At 42.1% G+C, this 23377-nt stretch overlaps 1 protein-coding gene across 1 annotated transcript; it reads right to left on the bottom strand.

The window, feature by feature from the left end:
• Window positions 1-568: 568 nt before the first annotated feature.
• Window positions 569-23287, bottom strand: LOC109890981 (G-protein coupled receptor 22-like). Its single transcript, XM_020483202.2, has 2 exons — window positions 21399-23287; window positions 569-7827 (listed from the first exon to the last, which is right to left on the bottom strand). The coding sequence occupies exon 2, from the start codon at window positions 7743-7745 to the stop codon at window positions 6255-6257; it is 1491 nt and encodes a 496-aa protein (XP_020338791.1). The 5' UTR covers window positions 7746-7827; window positions 21399-23287; the 3' UTR covers window positions 569-6254.
• Window positions 23288-23377: the final 90 nt, after the last annotated feature.

Below are 23377 nucleotides of genomic sequence, written 5' to 3'. Positions count from 1 at the left end.
CCTACAGTATGTGTCAGTTTGTGTAAGTGAGTGTAGGTGGCTGTGTATGTTCATCTGTCTCCAGCTTAAGGCCTCACAGCAGGCCTTCCCTTAGCCCATTTTTATAATGAATGAAATACTTCCATTAAGCACTGTAGCTCCCCAGTCTTCAACTCCAAGCAATTTTAAACCATGTAGTCTAAGGCCTAGATTCAATCAGATCAAGCGTTAACCGGTGATAGCAGACACCCACATAGCAGATGTTTTGGCGGTGACAGAGTTGGAACTGCATCAGAGCCTTCAAATTGGTGGGCAGATGCTCTCGCGATCATTGTCACAAAGCCACAGCCACGTTAGAAGTTTAGAACGAGAAAGTATAGGCTATAGACATGTTTAATCTCAAATCTCAAATTGTTAAACAAAATAATGAGGATTTCTATCATGGTGTAGTTTATCTCACTTTCTGGTGTTTGAACTAAACAAGGCTGCATGGAATTTCTGTTACCGCAACACCAGGCAGCCAATGGGAATGTCCGCTTTAGGTATAATGCCGTGAGTCACTTGTAGAGCCATAAAGTGTATTTATTCATATAGCAATGTGTGTGAAACCATCTTTATTCAGGGATGAAATGTGCTTCCTATTGAAAAACCTATAGATGACAAGAACACAGGAGTAGAGAAGCCAGATAAAAAGGTAACTGACTGCAAACAAAAGCCCCAATACAATAGTCAAATTTATTGATATGGTCAGTGTCTTCTTTCTATGTATTCAGATACAAGAAAACACAATTAGAAGTTATACAATGAATACATGCGTATATACACCAAGTGTGAGCATTCAGTAGGCCTACCATAAATCCATCAGATTTGTCTCAGGTTTTATGACAATAAATCGAAAAGTCCCACAGGAGGATGAAGGTCCTACACCACAGAACAGTGTTGTGCAGAAATCAAACACAAGCCAAGTGTTGTTCAGTTTTGTTTTTACCTGATCAACACATATAACTTCTTTCAGTCCTATATTTTCATGTATTATTACAATTTTTTGTAAACAACAAACAAACGTAAATATACCAGAAGTGCAAAAACCTACATTTGTTTCATACAGGACAATTATGGGGAAAACACTTTCCTGTTCAGTTACGCCAGCTCTAGGGACCTTTGTATCTGCAAAGGTGTTGAATTGGTTTGACACAGGGGCTGACAAGATCACTCTTTGTTACATGACCAAATGATTTGGGGATCAATAGACAAGGTGGAAATCACATTGAATAAGTAATGTCAATGTCTATTTAATTTACAGCACACCGCAATAAATAAATATCAATACATGATTACAAATTCAGTGCCAAAGAGTAGACACATTTATGAGCTTTATGGAAGTTTCTGTTAATATTAAAACATCTGTTTACTACAAACTATCCAACGCAACACTGTCTATTACATACAGGAGTAAGTTCTTTAACCCCCCCCCCCCCTCTATTTACATATGAATAGTTGATAGTGTTCACAATATGTACATACAATCTTAGAAGAAGAAAAAAGTGCTATCAAGAACCGAGAACTTCTTCTTCGGCTGTCCCCATAGGAGAACCCTTTGAAAACTATTTTACTCAGAGGGTTCTACATGGAACCCAAAATAGGTATACATGGAACCCCAAAAAGTTATTCCTGGAACCCAAAAGGGTTATCCTATAGTGACAACCGAAGAACCCTTTTGAAACCTTTTTTCTAAGAGTATAATTAAGTCTTATATCAGGAAGGATATACACATGTACTAATATTCTCATTCAGAATCAATGAATCATTCTTAATAGAATTAAGGCATCAGTAACATTTAGCAGATCCAAAGGATCTGTATTTGTGTATCTATGAGTGTCAATGTTTTTGTGTTGGAAGCTGCCTTCGAATGCTTGAGTGGGTGGCATTCTGATCCTCTGCTGGCTAAATAGACTCATACTGTACAGAAGTTACATAAGCATCTAGGGAGTGTATTCAATGATATACCATATATGTTTCCATTTGTAAACAGACACTTTAGTAATATTAAAGATGACCAATGTTTGACCTGTCATTATCTTATATTTTATGCTTTGTTTGTTCTAACAAATAATTTATTAGTATTGGAGGCAGAGTAAGGTGGCTGAGGACACAGAGATGGAACAACATGGTTGGACTATAGTGCTGCAAGTTGTGTTTCTGAAATCCAGCACTGGTTTGCTGGTGGTTATATTGTACTATGTCCCCGAGGTGGATGCTACAGTGTATTACTGACAATTCCCTAAGCCTCGCCCCAGATTTTTTGGCAACCAATTGCAGTGCACCGTTGGATAGGAACGGTCTCTAACGTTGAGGTATACCTCAGAAATACTTTAAGAAATGAGATGGGAAAATCCATTCAATTCGTATATTAACACCTATTGTGTACATTGCCGCGCGGTTCATTCTAGGCGATGTTGGGATTGGGACATGGAGTGAATGGGAGTCAATTGGGTGCTAGCTAATAAAACACAACATTTATACATATTTTCCAAGATGGGAGATAATAACCATATAGCTTTCAAATCGGGACATTTGGTACTTTTCAGGAAAATGGGCAGGTTTCTCGACTCATATCATTACCTTTAGAAGGGATTGCGTGGCCTGACAACGTGAACTCAAATGATCAAAAGTCTGCTGAGCGGGGCCTTTTACGTTCCTCCATTCATTGGCCATTGAGGTTCCCATCTCATTTCTTAAAGTATTTCTGGTATATATGGAATGGAAACAGCGTCCAAATTGGACGACCGTGGTTTTCAACATAATCTTTACAATCGCCGTTTTGTGGCTGTTGCCATCTTTCTACATCGGCATTCAGCAGAATGACTATGCCTGCGCACTACCACTTAGTGTGCACTGGACAAACAGCAGTATCACAGACAGAACAATGAGACAGATACTTCACCGAATGTATAAATGTGAAGCATCCGCTTAGCGTTTCCAGTCACTACCAAATCGTGATATTGGAAGCCCAGTGGCCGGCAGTGGGAGAAGAGGGAACGAGAATGATTTTGTCTGAAATGTTCTCATCAATTAAATATTTGATCTCAATACAATTCCCAAAACTAAAATCTGTTATCAACAGAGCGGACAAAGTGTTGTAGACTTTACCCTTTGCCAGAGTGGTAAGACATCGCATTGTTTGGAAGAACGTAAAGACGAATTATTGCTTATGCGCACTTCAGAGTAGTTGTTCAATAACTGAAATATGCAAAAGTTTGCTAGAACGCGCCAATAGGATCTGCCCAACTCCTTGCTTGTTCTGCCCACTACGATTAATTTGTTCCCATTGTAAACGACAGGTTGTGGTCTATCTTGGGTTAGTTATAAACATATTTGGCGGTATCAGGTAAACAAACCAACAGGCTCTTCCCCCTGGACAGCTGGTTCATGATGTCAGAGCATGAATGCAAAATGTTAATATCTTCGCCTGTGAGTGATAGAAAAATAAATCGACCTCAGTGACAATAATAATTCAATGGATGTTTTTTTGTACAAAGGTGATGACTAAAGGAATTTTCAAATTTGACTTCTCTATGGGGCCGTCCATGGGAATTGTCTTGGCCAGAGTTCAGTTCAACTGCAATAACTAAGCAGTCTACATGTACAGTATTTAATATATAAAAATAAAGTTATCTGGGAATAGACCGGAACCTAGGGGCCTTGTGGTGCATTTAAGACTACTTGGAACTCGGAAAGTCAGAAATTTACGACATGGAAACGTATATATTATAGAAAGATGAGGACCGAATTTCCCACTTGGAAAGTATCAGAATTAGGGTTGCAAAGCTACTCGTAGATTACCAAAGTACTGGAATCTTCAGTAATTAACAGGAAATCTATGGCAATCTATTGTAACTTCGGTAATGTATACTTGAATATTTTTTTTATTGATATATATAGTATTCCTTTTTCATATTTGTGTCCATATTGTTCATGAGTTTCTAGTAGATAGTCTATCTAGTAGAAACTCATGAACAATATGGACACAGATATAAAAAAATGAATACTATAAATGAATACATTTCATATATAAAGAAATGTCAAGACAAAATAGCCTAATTAATGAAAAAAAATTTAATCAACAATGGCATTATTTTCAATTAACTCTGAAACTCTTCCAAATACTTCTTTACCTTTTTCACATCTGCCACCAATTTGATCCAAAAACATTGAAAACAAATACATACTTTCATAGTAAAATAAATAAGTGTACATTTCATACTGAAACTCTCATATTAAACACCAATGGTATTCACTAAGTTGATGGTTTATATTAAGGATAATGTTTAACAGTTGTGTCAGTAATTGTTTTATTTAAATCATCTTATTTCATGGTCCTCATGTGATAAGGCCACACAGAGGGCCAGACATAATTATAGACAGCTTTACAAACCTGAAGTACCCAAAATGGCCACTAGATGTCTTGCGATAGATTACATAAAATACTTGAAAGATATCAAAATTCTGGTAGTTTACTGGTAAACTTAGTTTCCAGTAATATACCCTCCCTTTGCAACCCTAATCAGAATCAATTGGAAGCTCTACACAAATAACTGAAGTTCATTTTAACTTGGGGGTTTCGAGTTTGTCTTGTCATGAATGCACCATTGGTCTCTAACCAAGCGTGTGTCCAACATCCACGGACAAGTTTTTGTTTCAAACGCATGGAAGCCAATGAGGGCAGTATTAAATATTAAATATTAAATATTGGCTGATAGAGACATACCCCAAGCGACTTACAGCTGTAATCGCAGCAAAAGGTGGCGCTACAAAGTATTAACTTAAGGGGGCTGAATAATTTTGCACGCCCAATTTTTCAGTTTTTGATTTGTTAAAAAAGTTTGAAATATCCAATAAATGTCGTTCCACTTCATGATTGTGTCCCACTTGCTTTTGATTCTTCACAAAAAAATACAGTTTTATATCTTTATGTTTGAAGCCTGAAATGTGGCAAAAGGTCGCAAAGTTCAAGGGGGCCGAATACTTTCGCAAGGCACTGTAGATTTGCTCACAAAATGATTTGTTTAAATGTCTAAATAATTTAACAGTGCACTAGGGGTACTTGATACTGTGATTCCTGAAATACAGAGCCTGTTGGAGTATTTTTCAAAAATTATACTTTTGCTGTATTGTTTACTAGCTAGCACTCAGTCTCATTGGCCACCATTAAAAAACGTTGCTAACACTAGCTAGCTAGCCAGTTAATATAACTTGTTTTCTCCAAATACATGTCAGCTAGCTAAATTATCTATAGGCCTATTATAAGTACAACTCTCATCTGCTGTCGACATCAGGATACGATCGGGAGAACTAGTTAGCTCCAAAAGCATTGGTATAAAAATATTTTAAAATACTACTTAAGTCGTTTTTTGGGGGGGGTATCTGTACTTTGCTATTTATAGTTTGACAACTTTTACTTTTACTCCATTACATTCATAAAGAAAATAATGTACTTTTTACTGCATACATTTTCCCTGACACCAAAAAGTACTCATTATATTTCAAATGCTTAGCAGGACAGGAAAATGGTCCAATTCACACACTTATCAAAAGAACATCCCATATTGCCTCTGATCTGGCGGACTCACTAAACACAAATGCTTAGTTTGTAAATTATGTCTGAGTGTTGGAGTGTGCCCCTGGTTATCTGTAAATAAATAAATAAAAACAAGACAATTGTGCCGCCTGGTTTACTTAATAAAAAGGAATATGAAATTATTTATCATTTTACTTTTGATACTTAAGTATATTTAAGACCACACACTTTTACACTTCTACTCAAGTAGTATTTTACTGGGTGACTTTTACTTGAGTAACTTTCTATGAAGGTATCTTTACTTTTACTCATGTACGACAATTGGGTACACTACTGTCCAAAAGTGGTAGCTGACTGCATGCTGAGTCATGGCAGTGGCTAGCCAGACTAAAAGATACATTTTTATCAGGTTTCTGTAAAGCGATTGTGATGAGTCCACCACAATGTACCCGAGAGTCTCCTAATCAGCAAGGGGTATTCTGGTTCATTTAATTGTGTATAAAAAACACAGTTTGAGATCATTGTGATGAGTTTTCTCCAGTGGTTTGAATGAGGAATTTGGCTTCCTGGGAAAATCTTGACGAGGCAGGAACAATAACTAAGAGGACGGCTTAGTGAAGAGTCAATTACCTTCACACAGACCTGTATAACGAGCAGGTCTGTCAGTAGTGTTATACACACTCAGTCTGTGCTGTTCTCACAGGGGCTCTGCCAGGCAACGGCCAGTGGCGTCGCTGCCCTCCAGCCGTAACTGACATCCCTTCCTTGGCTTCACCCAGGAGTTGTGTATGACTGTCCCTCCTGGCGAGGGGTCCAACTGCAGCAGGGACACCACCCGCTTCTTTACCTTGGCCCTGAGGGCACGCCGCAGCTTCTGCCTCGTGAAGGCATAGAGCAGTGGGTGGGAGACAGTGGTGCCATAGGCCAGGGCCAGGAACCACAGGCGCATGCTGACCAGGGTGTCGCTGGGGCCCAGGCCCAGGATCAGCAAATTGGCCATGGACAGAGGAGCCCAGCAGCCCAGGAAGGTGGAGATGATGAGGAGGGACATCCTGAAGACGCGCCGCTGGCGCTCCCGCCGGTCCCGGTGACGCCTCACAGCCCGCCGCAGTGCAATGATGGCCGACACAGACGCCTGGACAGTGGGACCGGGGACAGGGGCAGCAGTGGCAGGGCCTTCTAAGCTGACCAGAGGGTCTGAGGACAGGGCTGGGGGGGAGGTGGCTGTGGAGATGGGGGGGATGCAGGGAGGGTGAGAGAGCGGCTTGCTTGTGTCTGTACACTGCTCTCCTCCCTCTATCACTCCCAGTCTTGCCTTCTGCTTCTGTCTCTTACGGCCCCCCCTACAGTGTGGGCGCCTGAAGCGCTGGCTGTTCTTAATATGGGAGCCGATGCGAATGTTCAAGGCCCGCAGGATCCGTGAGTATGTGAACAGCATGACTGCCACCGTGGTAAAGAAGATGGGCACCTGCAGCAGGAGGTGGTAGTACATAGCCAAGCCTGTGTGGTAGCCCTGGCCGCCCACACACAGCAGCGTCCGGTTACGCCACACAGGCGCCACGGTGGTGGCGGCGGAGGAGGATGAGGCGGGGATGGGCTTCCCATTCTCCGAGCCTCCTGTGAGAAACTCCACCTCCAGGAAAGGGATGAAGAAGACGGCCAGAGACGTGGCCCAGACAGCAGTCAGCAACAGCCCTGCCCTCCGCGGGGTGAGCAACCGGTTGGCGGGCCGGACGGAGATGTCGTAGCGGTCCACACTAATGACCAGCACGTTAATGGCAGTAGAGATGGAGGCAAAAGTGACACAGGCCTCGTGGAAGCAGCAGAGCAGGGCCAGGTTTGGCCCTGGAGGTAGCAGCACCACCACCAGGGTCAGAGGAAGACACAGCACGCACAACACCACATCCAGCACATGCAGGTTGACCGTGACCATGTTGCTGACCGAGTCAACCAGGTTGGACTGAGAGCAGTAGAGCACCAGCACCGTCATGTTGCTGCTGAAGCCCAGCACCAGCTCCAGCATAAGGAAGGCAGTCAGGGACACTTGGAAGCCCAGGGAGTAGGGCATGTACCAGGCTGTGCTGGAGGAGACACTCCCCCCTGAGACCGCCTCCAGGGCCCCGACACTCACCACCATCCCAGCCCAGTCGCTGGGGACAGGGGTCGGGGTGTAGCTGTCCGTCTCCATGTTGGTGACCTCTCAGCCGTGATGTGTTCTCATGCTGCCACCTGGCTCCCTGATGGTGATGGAGAACAGTTCAGTGACAGTCCTGCAGAGAAAGGGAGACAGGGGGGATGAAGTGTCTGGTGGGGGTCTGGAAATTCAATGGTTAATTAAAGGTATAAAAAGGCAAAGGTAAGTAATCAAACATAAATATCACAATCAGCAAACTGGTTATGTTCTTTGGCCAGTTAGCTATAACTCGGATTGCCTGCTATAGTTTTTTTGCACTTTCACTGTAAGTGCATCGATGTTATGTAATTTGTCAGAATTGACTGCTCTTCAAATTAATTTCAGGACATCATATTCAATGTGAAATCATTTGAACCATGAATTTAGAGAAATGGCAGTCGGTGGTCTAGAAGCGTCTGTATAATCCACTGGAGGTTAAACTACATCATGGCAGAACCGGCCTCTCAAGGAGATTGACTACATCATGACAATGTGTTTTTTACACAAACTAAACCATTTTAATGTTGACCGCCATATCTTACAAATTTTCTATAAATCTGTCCTGCAGAGTGTGCTGTCCTTTGGTCTGATATGCGTGTTCGGAAACATGCGAATGCGAGACCAAGTCAAGCTTCAGCGCTTAATTAAGATGGCGGGAAGGATAATTGGTATAGATCAAATATCAGCCACCAACCTGAACACAAAACTCATCCTCCTAAAATTTGAAAGCATTTTACAGGACAGTACTCAAACCCTTCACTCAAAATACAGTCACAGCAGCAGCCAGACAAGGGGAAAGAGAGTTCTTCAAAATAAAATTAAAACAGAGAGATTTGGGGAATCATTTATTCCAACAGCCATTAGGCATTAGTATGTTGGTCACTTGTGTCATGATGTTGCCCTCTTTGGGTATAGCAAGCCCCATCCCCCTCTCCCTGCCTCCCCCTTTCCTCCTTCAACTAGGCTGCTGTGGTCAGAGAGACGTCGTAAATTCCTGTGGATCTCACAGTATAGATGGACACACAGTATAGAGAGAGTAAATTTTTCATAGAGCACAAAGGAATTTCTTCCACCTCACAGAACTTGAGGTACGAACAAATTTCATGTTCAGGAGAAAGTATAAAAGATCGGTGAAGAATCCAGCTACGAACTGGTCCGTTTGTTACAACTTGGGGAAGCTCATGGCAGACGGTGTAGCCACATTACCATAACGCTGTTTATATAATAGCCTCAGATATGAGGTTTACATCTAATTGTTGAATAAGCTGAATGAGTCAGTATGATACTGTTTGTAAAATTGTGTAATATGATTTTGGACTGTTTAATGAAGGAAAACACAATTCCCTTTTGATTTGAACTAAATCAGAGGACTGCCCCTGAGCCCAGTTAGGGTCAGGCATCCTGGGACAGCCCCTTTTCTGCAATTCCGAATAAAACCCAACTTTGAGAAATTATCACCAGACCATGTTTTTCTCCATTAGGAGGGGACAAAGGTTGTAGACCATTGCTGAATCTTTTAACCATATCATGTGGTTAAACTCTTAGACTATCGATACCGACAGAATAAGAACAAGTCTTTGATATGAATTACTAGTCTGCAGCTAGGAATTCGGTATCGTTGAACGCGAAAAACGACAACCGCCAAAACATCCATTCTATAACGAAACGAATGAATGTCACTCTGAACTATCCCCTCTAACCAGAACCGAGAGAGAGGGGGCGAGAGACGGACAATTCTACAAAATAAACAACTTTTCACCAGCGATCAAGATGACACACTGAGCGTAAATATACATATTGATTGCAATTGTTCACGAATGAGTGAGCGTTCATGTGCAAAGTATTAGCATTTCAATTGTCATAATTATCACTCTGTAGTGACTTCTTAGTCGACCCCCACATCCCCTTTTGTCTAACAAGCCGCCATGCCGGTTTAGCCCACTAGGGCACATTCTCCTATAATTTCATGTAACCATATTTACTGTTTGTTTATGCATTTCTGTGAATTACTTAGTTAGTAATAAATAAATGATTTAAGACAATTGATGTATGGATGACTCATAGTGAAGACTGGGTTCGTGCAGATAACCAACAATTTACAACGTTTGGAATGAGACTAACGTGAGGTAAAGTAAATAATTCATTAATTCGAAGACTAATTGATCAGATAAAATATCTGAAAAGTTATTTTAGGAAATGATAACTTTGTAATCTGAATATTTTTCCTTTGATCGCGTAATACTAATTACAGAGAATCTTTGATCAAAACTACAAGTCTTCAATTTAATGATAGTGAAGACACGACACTTGAGTATACAATATATTGCAATTTCACTTTAAATGTGTGGCTATAGCACTTTGAACGAAAAATGTTGTGTAGTTTCTGTGTTATGTTTAATGACCAAATGAATTTCCCCCTTGGTGGGATAATAAAGTTTATCTGAATCTGAATAAAATGTCAGCATCAGTCATGGTGGCTTTGGTTTAGAGTGCACAGAGCATTTACGGTGCTACATCAGGACATTCATCGAAACAGACAAAACATGCATGAACAGCACATGACACATGAGCACGTTTCATAATAAGATATCGTTAGGTATTTAGGGTCACAATTTCCTGACATTCACACATGAAACCGATAAATTAAAATTTTTGTGTGTAAGAGGTGGTAGTACAAGGTCTTAATTGCTCACTGTAAAATGTAGCCGATGCACCAAATCTACTACATAGTTTGGCATGGCCACGATGAATCACCATGATGCTGCAAAGCTACATTCCAAAATACGCTATGTGTAATACACAATCAAAAACACAAGTCAGACAAACAAAGTACTGTGCTAAACCTTGTGTGTCAGTGGAATAAAGACTTCAGAGATAAAATGTATAATCTGTTTTCTAACCTGAGTTTCTCTGGGGTAAATCAGATTAGTGTCTACAGGCCAGACTATAACCTACTGCTGTATTGGCAACACACCAGTGGTGATGTCCTATGACACAATTCCTGAACAGTGACATCAAAATCACAATGTGTGCTTTAAAATCAGGAAATTGGACCAATCAGTAAATTGCGCCTATGCCAGACACCTTCTGCACTACTTTAGAAATCACACGTGGTTGAAAGTTGGACCAAATGTCATATGTTATCGTAGCCATAGCAACTAGTCTGCGAGGGTCTAGAATGGTTAATGAGGGCACACATGCTGTAGTACTACTCAGCTACCGACCCACGACAAAGCTACAGCTTCCTTGTTGGGGTTTTAGAAAACAAGCAACACTTGTAGAGTTTATTCCAGAACTGGAAAATGGATGAGAACATTAAAACATTTCATGGATGATGAGACAACTGAATGCAGAGGCTGATACATTTTCCAGTATATTCTAAAAGAGACAGAAAACATGTGAGAAATGAGGTGAGAATTAAAGGTCTAGGACAAGAGAGGGAGGGAGGTGTACAGAGCCCTGCAGTCCTACGCTCCACTTATCCTAGAGATTTTCAGCTGGCTGGTTTCATGAGCAGACTGCCTGATCACCACTGCACTACGAGACGATAAAGAGATAAGAGGAGAGGGACAGAGTCCCTGAACACACAGAGTTGGTCGTAGATATTGAACGAGACCTTCTTCAAACATTGGACCCATTGCAGGCATCTCTGATCTCTGATGTTTTTGTCTTCCTGCATCACTTTCTGATGGGAAAGGAAGGAAGGAGAAAGGAAGGGAAGTAGGGAGGGAAAATTGCAATCATGCCGCAAGGGTAAACAAGCCCAAGGGAGAGAGGATGGGGTTGTTTTTGTTCCACTCCAATCTCTCCCACCAGCCTAACCCTGTTCCTGCCTGGTCTCCTGCTCCCTCTGCTCTGTTTTCCTCAAAGGGCTTACACACACACACACACATCATCCACCTTACACACACATCATCCACCATGTGCGGAGAACTGCATGATCTCTTCAGGTGCGACACTTAGTCAGTCTCTCTTGATAGGGGGAGACAACTTCATTCCTACCTGGGAACTGCACTCTCTGTGATGATGCTGCTGTGCTAGTGGATCGATGTAGAGAGGAATCCTGGTCTCTATCTTGTTGCGCAACAGACACTTGAATAAAACTAGGTTATGTCCCCCTAGGCTCTCCTTGTAAATAACAGGTTCAGGACCAAAAGCAATGAGGCTGGAGACACTCAAGAATGTGTTTGGATTTCTTAGGCTGCATTTAGACAGGCAGCCCAATTCAGAGGTGTGTTCAGTTGCTTGAACGTTTGCTACCTTGTACTAAACACGTTTCCCCAAAACATTCTTGAACAGACTGAGGTACGTTGGCTCCCATTTGGTGGGTGTGGCTTGAAGCATTGAGTATTTAAAGGGCAGAGCCACAAGCCACCCCTCCCCGTTTTTCCATCTGGTCGTTCAGTAGAGCACAGTTCACGTTCAATTGAACGTTCCAGAAGGTAAAAACGTAATGAATGCAGCCCTGATCTTTTTTCCACAAATTGGTCTTTTGAATTGGGCTGCCTATCTAAACGCAGCCCAAGATACAATCCAATATGATTGTTTTGACCACGGACACAGGGCTTTTGCTAAATGGTATGTTTGGGATGACCCAACTCTGACTTCACCCCTTCAGAATATGTGAGCGGAGCTTGCCCAATTTGACTGGAGCGAGATTCCCAAAGGCTGGAGCGTCGGCCTTCTCGCCTACTCCAATTTCGCTCCAGTAGCGCTCAGTTCATGAGCTCAGGGCATGCCTGGCCCAGCATGCATTTGTAGTCTACTTGTGTGCTGCTATTGCCCCTTGCTTTAGCTACTGTCATGGAGTTTGCGAAATATTTTTTTTTATAAAGAAACTGATAAAACACACAGGTGCTAAATCAAAGTGACTTAAAAATATGAGGACCAGGAGCTAGAGGGGGAGTGCGGTGATGTAGTGTCCACAACTAAATAATCATTGTGGATTCTGAAAAGACACCTGAAAGCATGATGGTGTACTTATTACATGCACATGTTAAAAGAAAGCAACGGGGTGTGTAGATAACTAAGTGTGTCATTGTAGCAAAGTATTTATAAACTAAAAATCAGATCTTACTTAATTTAGTTATATTATCTATACAATAGGCCATAATTGATTTTGACCCAATAGGCCTGGCATATTCCCACGTTCAAGGAGCTTTCCGTATTGATTGGGTTATTTTTGCCTAAAAACCTTTAGGCCTACCTACCTACCTAATATATAGAAAAACTGCATCTGCCCAGCCTGGCAAGAGTGGCTAAAAGGGTGCTTAGCATCCCCAGTGGCTCTGCAAGTGAGGAGATATTCTACGGACTCGGGAGAGGCGAAGGTCAAGAGCCATGCATCCTCCGAAACATGACACTGCCAAGCCGCACTGCTTCTTGACAGACTGCTCGCTTAATCCGGGAGCCAGCCGCACCAATGTGTCAGAGGAAACACCATCCAGCTGGTGACCGAGGTCAGCTTGCAGTCGCCTGGCCAACCACAAGGAGTCGCTAGAGCACGATGGGACAAGGAAATCCTGGCCCTAACCCAGACGAGACTGGACCAATTGTGTGGCGCCTCATGGGTCTCCGGGTCACTATCGACTGTGACACAGCGATGCAGTGCCTTAGAACGCTGCGCCACTCCGGAGGCTGGCTATAATGATTTAATACAATGAAATGTTGATTAATTCCTGAGTGCTTTATGTCCCTACTAGCCTATTGTGTTGCACTCACAAATGCTTCAAAATGTATTTCTCTGTAGGCTATTGCCTTGAAATAGTTTAAATAATATAGCCTAAATAGTTCATTTTAGTCCCGTAGGTTCCCTGTCTGGCTCCTGACCTATTTAGAGTGTTTATATGCAGTTTAATATGACATGTAGCCTATTTGAAATTATGAGCACTTCTTACATTCACCTTTTCATGTTTATTCAAATACTTTTCATTCAAATCCACATGGTTTGGTTTAAATACTTCAAAAACAAAATGTTTAGGTCCAGGTAGTCACAAAAATAGATGGTTAAATTGTGAATGGAGAATGGAGTGAAGGCAGTTTTTTTTTTCCTGTGAGTGCGGAGCGGTTTTTAGCAGAGTGGTTGGAAAGGACATAGAGAGCTGGAGCGATGTGCTCCATGAGTGGGATTTCCAACTGCTCAACTCCGTTCACATGCTCTGCACCCCATTGACGGTGAAATTTAAAATGGTTAAGGTAAGGGTTATGGTTATGGATGAAAGGAGAAGCTCATTTTTTGTTAGCTTTACCCCGACTAGCAATAGTTAGTCGGTAGTTAGCAGTTTTCTTCATGCTCGTTCTGCAGTGGGGTAAGCTTCTCAAAACCAAGTGAAATCGCAAAAAAAAAAAAACGGTCTGGATGGACTCTTTTATAACATGGTACAAGAAAAGGTTAGGGTTTAGGGTAGAGTCGTCCCAAGTGTCCGGAGAAAGGGCCACGGTCCATGCTATCCGGAATCCTTGGGACATCCCAACTCTGACGTTACCCCATTGAAGTTGACATTTTAAATGGTTAAGGTAAAGGTTAAGGTTAGAGTAAAGCTTAAGGTTAGGGTAGGGATGTCCCAAGGATCCCAGATAGCGCTAACCCAGGGTCACATGGCCTTACAGCCGCATGCATGTCTGATCACAAAACACAGCGAAGCCTCACCTCCTGCCTGTGGAAGACCTTGGTTACCATAGTGTCAGTGTTTTTCCCATCACAAGGGAGAGAGCGCAGGTCTGGCAGAGCAGAAGAGTGTTAACATAGTTCCCCTTGTTAGTTCAGTATCTAGACAGTCAGTGATGAAAGCACTGCAGTGAGAGAAACAAGGGCTCTACCAGTTCATTTTCAACTCAGCACCAGTCCAGCTATGAGCCGTCCGTCCTGTTCACTCAACAGTTAATCATCAGCATGCTCTGCAGAGTCTGCACCCTCAGTCTCCTCTGGATAGTGTGAAACCCAGGTGCAGCAGCTCTAATTCAAACTCTAATTAAGTATTCTGCTGCTTGCTAGAGGAGGCCCACAGGGGAGCTCTGGGGCTCCAGGTAATTGTGTTTTCCACTTCCGACCAGCAGAAAGAGTAATGACTTCACTCTCACAAAGAACAATTGAATTCATATGTAGCATCAGAGGAAGAGGTGAAGCGAGAGGGTCGACTCCCGTCAAAATCTGTCCACGCGGGAATACAGTGATTCTACTTAATAAGCAGACCGCCTGACTTCCCGCCTTTGTGACAATGACTCCCATTGTTAGGGGGAGACAAGACCACCTCGTCAATATATACAGTATTTCTGGCACCATTCACATTTCCAGGTATGGCAGGATATAATCAACACCCAACTGGGCAACTGTTGAGTCACCAGCCTGGAAACAATAACTACTCAATGCACTCTGCAGAGTTTATAATGAAGACTGGCTTACTACTTACTGAGAGTTTAAGGGAGCGAGGGGGGGATGGAAAAGAAAGTGTATGATATGGCCAGGGATGGGAAATTCCCAACCTAAGGGACAGAGGGAGATGGTGTTTGAATCATAAGGGCTGTGGTAGTCATGAAAGTGAGGTCAGTTTGGAGGAGAAAGCAGATTCTGCTCCATTGCTGTTTGGTGGAATTTATATGTCCTTTACATATTTGTTAACATGTACATCCAACAGCTTTATATACTGTAGACCCATTTACCTGATTAAAATGCTGTGAGCACATTATCGACACCCATGTAAAATTATTTGATATCCATTGAATTTGCAGCATAATAGAAACAGTCTTCACAGAGCACACTTGAGAGAGTGGCACTAAAAGCCCTCACAACAAACACTGCAGATGATCAGGTAAAGTGCAAGCAGCTCAGTCGTGGAACCGTGTCTGGGCCAAGTAATGTACCCCCGTCATTGCAGTAGGAAGTATGAACAGTCATGCATCATTTTCTGCTTATTCTACTGTTCCCCTCCACAGCACCTCAGCCTGGTCCTCTCCCACATCTATCTGCTGCCAGGTGGCAGATCCATCATCCTGATGTGACGCTGGCCTTTAGTGAGTTAAAGAGAAGGCTGGGCCAGCTCCCTGAGACAGACAAGGAGGGAGATGGGGATGGAGAGAGAGAGGAGGAAGGACACACAGATCCCACACAGAGAATAGACATTTCCTATAGGGTTCTGAGTGATATACTTTATCCTCTTATCATGCCAAAAAACTGTCACTAAAGATTGTTTACATCAATCTCACTCATCATACTGTTGTACTACTATTACACTAGAGGTCGACCAATTATGATTTTTCAACGCAGATACCGATAATTGGAGGACCAAAAAAAGCCGAACAAATTAAATCGGACAATTTTTATATACATATCTGTAATAATGACAATTACAACAATACTGAATGAACACTTATATTTGAACTTAATATAGTACATCAATAAAATCAATTGTGTCTCAATTTGGTTTAAATAATGCAAGAACAAAGTGTTGGAGAAGAAAGTAAAAGTGCAATATGTGCCATGTAAAAAAGCTAACGTTTAAGTTCCTTGCTCAGAACATATGAAAGCTGGTGGTTCCTTTTAACATGACTCTTAAATATTCCCAGATAAGAAGTTTTAAGTTGTAGTTATTATAGGACTATTTCTCTTTATACCATTTGTATTTCATATACCTTTGACTATTGGATGTTCTAATAGGTACTTTAGTACTGCCAGCCTAATCTCAGGAGTTGATAGGGTTGAAGTCATAAACAGCGCAATGCTTGAAGCAATTCTTCAAGCATTGCGAAGAGCTGCTGGCAAACGCAGGAAAGTGCTGTTTGAATGAATGCACACGAGCCTGCTGCTGCCTACCACTGCTCAGTCAGACTGCGCTATCAAATCATAGACTTAATTATAATATAACACAGAAATACGAGCCTTAGGTAAATAATATGGTCAAATCCGGAAACTATCATTTAGAAAACAAAACGTTTATTCTTTCAGTGAAATACAAAACCGTTGTGTATTTTATCTAACGGGTGGCATCCATAAGTCTAAATTTTGCTGTTACATTGCACAACCTTCAATGTTATATCATAATTATGTAAAATTCTGGCAAATTAGTTCGCAACGAGCCAGGCGGCCCAAACTGTTGCATATACCCTGACTCTGCGTGCAAAGAACGCAAGAGAAGTGACACAATTTGCCTAGTTTGACATTGCCTGCTAATATGAATTTCTTTTAACTACAAATGCAGGTTTAAAAAAATATACTTCTGTGTATTGATTTTAAGAAAAGGCATTGATGTTTATGGTTAGGTACATTCGTGCAACAATTGGGCTTTTTTCGCAAATGCGCTTTTGTTAAATCATCCACCGTTTGGCGAAGTTGGCTGTCTTTGTTAGGAAGAAATGGTCTTCACACAGTTCGCAACAAGCCAGGCGGCCCAAACTACTGCATATACCCTGACTCTGTTGTTGTACAGAACGCAAGTGAAGTGACACAATTTCCCTAGTTAAAGGAATTCATGTTAGCAGGCAATATTAACTAAATATGCAGGTTTAAAAATATATACTTGTGTATTGATTTTAAGAAAAGGCGTTGATGTTTATGGTTAGGTACACATTGGTGCAACAACAGTGCTTTTTTCGCGAATGCGCTTGTTAAATCACCCATTTGGCGAAGTAGGCTGTGATTCAATGATGAATTAACAGGCACCACATCGATTATATGCAACGCAGGACAAGCTAGATAAACTAGAAATATCAACGATGTGTAGTTAACTAGTGAATATGTTAAGATTGATTGTTTTTTTATAAGACAAGTTTAATGCTAGCTAGCCCCTTACCTTGGCTCCTTGCTGCACTCGCATAACAGGTAGTCAGCCTGCCACGCAGTCTCCTCGTGCAATGTAATCGGCCATAATTGTTGTCCAAAAATGCCGATTACCGATTGTTATGAAAACTTGAAATCGGCACTAAAATATATATATATTTTTTTAAAACGGCAATTCCGATTTAAAAATCGGTCGAACTCTATATTATACTACTGTATATTTTCACACATACATTTGTGCCTTGCTGCACAAGTGGGTTAAGACAGAGTTAAATATGAATTGCAGTGGAGCATAATTATCATATTCCTTTGAGACTGTCTGATCTAACAGGTTGTTCAAATTAAAAACATGAGTGGAGGGAGGGAAACAGAGAGAGTGCATTGTGATGGTGTTAATTTACACCTGCACTGCTTTATGTATAGTACAATATCTCTAACTTTCCACTAAATCATAGTAATAACACTGCATCTTTCGTGTGGTTTATTGTTTTGTTTTTCTGCAAACACTGTCAACGTTCTCTTTGCTCTTTGTCACAATCCACAGAGTTTGAATACATGAATAATAGAGCAGGAGATAGAATGTGAAAACAAATGGAAGGAGAGACGATGGTCTGGGTTGGAAGAGCAGCACTAACAACCGCTGGCCCTGTCCATCCATCCATCCATCCATCCATCCCTCCCACATGTCAATTGCTTTCTCAAACATGTGTCATAAACAAACCAACAAATTACAATGTCACAGTAAAAACACAGGACAAACCTCTATCTACTGTATCATTCACTCCAAGACAATAGACTTAAACACATTACTAAAAACGCAATGTGAAGCCTCACAACATGACGAGGTGAATAACAACACAACTAAATGGTTCTTTACTGCATGCAGTCCAGCCTCACAGAACTAAGTACATGGAATGGACAGCATGGGTTCAGGACGGCATGGGTTCAGGACGGCATGGGTTCAGGACGGCATGGGTTCAGATGGTGGGAAGTGACTAGCTGGCTGTGTGAGCACCCCACTTAGAAAGCAGATCCCTATTTGAGTTCTTGCGCTGTATTCAGCACCACATCCTGATTTGGGTGGCTTAAATATCACATTTCGAAAGCAAAACACAGGCACCGTCTTCAGCACAGTTCTTTGGGAATGCAATACACACACAGTAAGCAGCCCAGCAGGGCAACAGCTAAGGGTAAGTGGTCTTGTTGGTAAACGTGGAGAGGGAAATAGCTTTATCCCCAGTAGTGTTCCATTGGGGGAGATGTCAGAGAGAGTTTGTTTGTTTCCAGAATGTATACATGCACAGTTAATGTACACCGTGTGTAATATAAAGTGACATATAGCTCCTTGCACTTGTTTCAGCTTTCTTGGTCCCTACCAGTGCTTCCTTTTGGTACAACATATTTCCATCCTGCAAACAGAAGGATGTGGCTGAATATACAATATATAGTGAGCCTAATTATAAAGAGCCATATTCTCAACTCATTATTCCCACGACTTGAAATGAGAATGATCTGTCCAACCCAGTGCTCTGACCTTCAATAGCATAACACAACAGAGCCAGTCGAGGGCCACAGGCCTGTTCAACTGTGATTGGCTTACTGACCATGTGTCTAGAATTTTAACAGCCACTCATTCTGTGTTACGGCCTCATCCTTTCTTTTCATGCAGAAATCCAATGACCCTTTCTTTCCAGGTCCTAAATAGTTTTGCTAATTTCTTAACTGTGCTTAAGAGCAGTAAGAGATGCAGCTATTCTGGTTGAGAGTGTGGTTGCATGAAATATGAAGAGAACACGGGGAAAGTGAGATGCAAGAGTATGAAAGCAGGAAAAGATGGTGGACTGGTGGTGTGACAGAGATGTGGAAGATAAGGCTTTCTGCATGTCTAATTTAATATAGCTAGCTCCAAACAATCCATTAAAGGTTGCTGGATTTACAGGCCTTCAGGGGGCCTTATGTGAGGGCAATTTAAGGACAGAGTAGGTGAGTAGAATTATATTGAAATAATATATTTTTGAGATTCCTTTAGTTAGGTTAATATTGTGAAGCTCCTTTATTTTGCGGGATAACTGGCCAAACAGCATGTTGGTCAGACGGACTGTTCGACCTTGAGAGGCAGAGACAACTGTGGGGCTTTATATTGTCCTATTACATTAATAATTTATGGTTGGGCTTTTACAGAAATTTGGACCTGAAATAGCCAGACTGAAAACTTGAGAAAGAAGAGAGCGGGAGAGAGAAAGGAGAGAGGAGAGGAAGAAAGGAGAGAAGAGAGCGGGAGAAAGGAGAGAGGAGAAGAAGAAAGGAGAGAGGAGAGGAAGAAAGGAGAGGAGAGGAAGAAAGGAGAGGAAGAAAGGAGAGGAAGAAAGGAGAGAGGAGAGGAAGAAAGGAGAGAGGAGAGGAAGAAAGGAGAGAGGAGAGGAAGAAAGGAGAGAGGAGAGGAAGAAAGGAGAGAGGAGAGGAAGAAAGGAGAGAGGAGAGGAAGAAAGGAGAGAGGAGAGGAAGAAAGGAGAGAGGAGAGGAAGAAAGGAGAGAGGAGAGGAAGAAAGGAGAGAGGAGAGGAAGAAAGGAGAGAGGAGAGAGAAAGAGGAAGGCGGAGGAGGAAGAGCCTTTTGATAGTGTGTGCACATGTGTACGTGTCCTTGTGTGTGTAAATGTGTGTGTTTGACTGTGTGTTGAGGGGAGGGGAAGGGCAGAGGATCAGGGATGCAGGACACAAAGCCGCTTTTCTAAAATTATGAGGTTACTTATCTACAGAAGGAGGCAATTAAAAGTCAATCCAATTCGCCTCCTGGCTGCAGGGAGAGAGAGCAGAGTGACTTCATAATGAATGTATCTCTATGTCTGTCAAAAGGTTGCCCTCACACACACACACACACGGCAGGAGAGTTCCAAATAATTACATCAAGATCATACCCCTCTCTAATTACCTCCTTCCTCCCACATTTCCCTGTCTCCATCTCCACCACTCCCCCCATATACACTATCTCCATTTCTCCTTTCTCAATGTTGATTTCATCCGCTGAAGCGGTCTGCTTTTAAGAGCCCTTTTCACTCCCTGTCAATAGTATCACTCTCTCTCTTAGTATCTCTATTTATCATGTAGTTACTTAAATTTTACTGCATAGATGTTTATTCTATTTATTCTGCCACTTTGAATTAATCTGATGTTAATTAATGAAGACAACTTCCTGGCTAAACTTCTTTCCTCTCTCTTGGCTAATGGTTAACACCACAAACAGACAGACATGCACACACATCTCTCTACATACTGTTTTCCTAGTCAGATCTCTGAAGACTGCAGTGGAGGTGTTCCCAGAGGAGTGTGAGAGAAACACAGTCTCAAAGCATGTATAGTGTCAAGCAGTTTCTCCCACAATAAATCATGGGGGGGTTGAAAAAAGCCAATATGCATAAAAGTCAATCAATACTATTTTCATACAGATTTGTCACCAAAAACCCCAAAAAGCAAAACGAATAGTTTCTTGCCACAGTTAAAATGACCTAAAAATAACGAATCAATATTCTTTTTTTTAAATGAAAAACAAACGTTTACCTATTTGATCAAATGCACACACTAGGACCCCGTACAGTACGGGACACCGTGCTATAACACAACAGGCTAATACAAGCAAATAAAATACAATTTAGCTAATATATGTGGAACAGTAAATGTGTACATATTTTTTATTACAATATTATCATAGGGCAGTTGTAAATTGTAAAGTAAAATGTGTTATTGGACTACAAGTAGCCTGCCCTATAGGCTGTTAAATTGAAATGTTTGTTACACTTACACATGTGGGCCGCATACTTTGTACAATGTATTAAATTCATGCACTGTGTGTTTTCATTTTAGATACCATATGAAGTTAAAATAGGGAAATAGGACTTACATTGCCTCGTGCCAGTCCCGGAGATTCCCAGCTACATTCTTTTGCAGGTCCGTTTGTCGCGCTCTGCCTTCTGTTTCTTTGACAAATAATCAGAATATTGCAATGTATTTCATATCATGTTTTATGGCTATGTAATATGACGCTAATGATGCTGTTGTAGGCTACATCTCTGCATGTAAAAGCTGTGCTATTGCCTCTGTCGTGAGATGATCGTCCACCAGTTTTAGGTAGCCGACCGTAAAGAATCCCTACTCATCTCTCACGGTCATGTTGATAATGTCTTCGGAGACCACATGCTCAGCGAAGAGTAGACTACTGTACCTCTGGCCAGATCAGAGGGAGAGCTGCGTTCCCTCCATCCAATACGGGGCGTGTCTTGCACGTACTGCACCGTGGTGGTGTAAAATTCAGAAACGACTGCATTTCGCACCCCGAGTGACAGGAGTGAGGTGCTCAATTTGACAGGCAAGGTCATCAGCATGTGGAAAAGCATATGGCAAATACTGGATAGACAAGATTTCCAATAGGCTATAACGAACGAGGGAAAAAAAAATCACCACCTACAACGAATGCAGTCACGTTGAAAGAGAAAAAGCAGGCTAAACTAGATGTAGGCTTAAACAGGCATGGCTAGGTGTGGGATTTTCTGCTCTCCAATGTCAAGAAAGCATCATACACAGAGGGCATGGTTCTGTTGCAGGATAGGTTCTTCCGTTGACTACTGCAGAATACACAGACAAAACATACTGTATGTGCTCCTGGTTCTTCATGTAGTGTGAAAACAGGTGCACCTTACCCCTTCATGCGCCAAATACAACAGGTACAGTGAAATGCTTACACTACACGGCTATGGAAGGGCATCAGGTCAACCTGCTTGAAATAGCGATCCAACAACCCACTCACTTTAAATGTTCTGCATATGAGCTGATAAATAGGCCTACAGAAACCATCCACGGGTCCACATTATTGCATGGTTTATATTCAACACACTCAAATGTTTCCATTAACCAAATCACATTAAGACATGCCAGCTGAATGGAGTGAGGGGGAGAGGCGCTCTACATGTTGTTTACTGCCACCCTCTTTCACACCACAGACCAATGCAAACAAACGACCTTGCACTGCTCTCCTGCAGTAACTTAGAGGGAAGTAGCTAGATAGTGTAGCATCAGGCCAGGGTTACAGCTAAATCACAATTGCTTTTGAAAATCCGGTAAAAACTGAATAATTCTGAACACTCCGTATTCCCTATTTTGGCAGACAAGTTTCAAAATCTCAAGGAAGTTTCTAACCACAAGCATAAACTATTGTAGCTAGCTGGTGAGGGCTCAGGAAGACTGTCTGAACGAACTGAACCACATCCATTCATCCCCACTCAACTCTCTCTGCATGAAATACGTCATTAATTTTGAGCACCAGGCATGTCTGTATACCCCTTCCCTTATTGACCGCTCTTCAATATTGTACTCAGGACAGCTGGAACATCCCAAAATGTGTTGAGTAAATTACAAAAAATCCGGACGCCATTTAACTTGAGATGAGAGGGAGAGTAGATTGATTGTTGATTCTGCTGCCAAAATCGTCATCCTCTCTCTGGTCTGTCTGTGTAATGGCTCATTTCCTTGGCCCTCCACTTCAGCCCCTGCAGCTGTGTGCCATTCCCTGGCCCTGGCTTTCTCCCACCCCCTGGCAGGCCAAGGGAAGCTGGGCTCCAGCTGGCAGCACAGGACAGGGGGCAATTAGAGGAGTGTGGGGGAGACAACCAGACCTGCTGCCAATTACTGTGCCCATGAGCCAGACAGACGTCACCCATAATAATATCCAACACTGTGGAGCACAGCCCTGCCATGTGACAATGGTTGGACAACAAAGTTACACAGGTCTCTGCTTTCAGGTGTGACTTCAAGTGTGTGTGTGTGTGTGTGTTTGCTTGTGCGTGTGCATGCGCGCATGTTTATGTTGAGGGGAAATAAAATCTC

This window comes from Oncorhynchus kisutch, linkage group LG5 (assembly GCF_002021735.2).
Source record: "Oncorhynchus kisutch isolate 150728-3 linkage group LG5, Okis_V2, whole genome shotgun sequence".
NCBI classification, from domain to species: Eukaryota; Metazoa; Chordata; class Actinopteri; order Salmoniformes; family Salmonidae; genus Oncorhynchus; species Oncorhynchus kisutch.
The sequence above is the reverse complement of the archived record's forward strand: the minus strand, read 5'-3'. Positions and strand labels throughout refer to the sequence as shown.

What these genes read in the sequence shown, in the direction of transcription:
- LOC109890981 (XM_020483202.2), bottom strand. Translation starts at nt 7,745, where the DNA reads ATGGAGACGGACAGCTACACCCCGACCCCTGTCCCCAGCGACTGGGCT.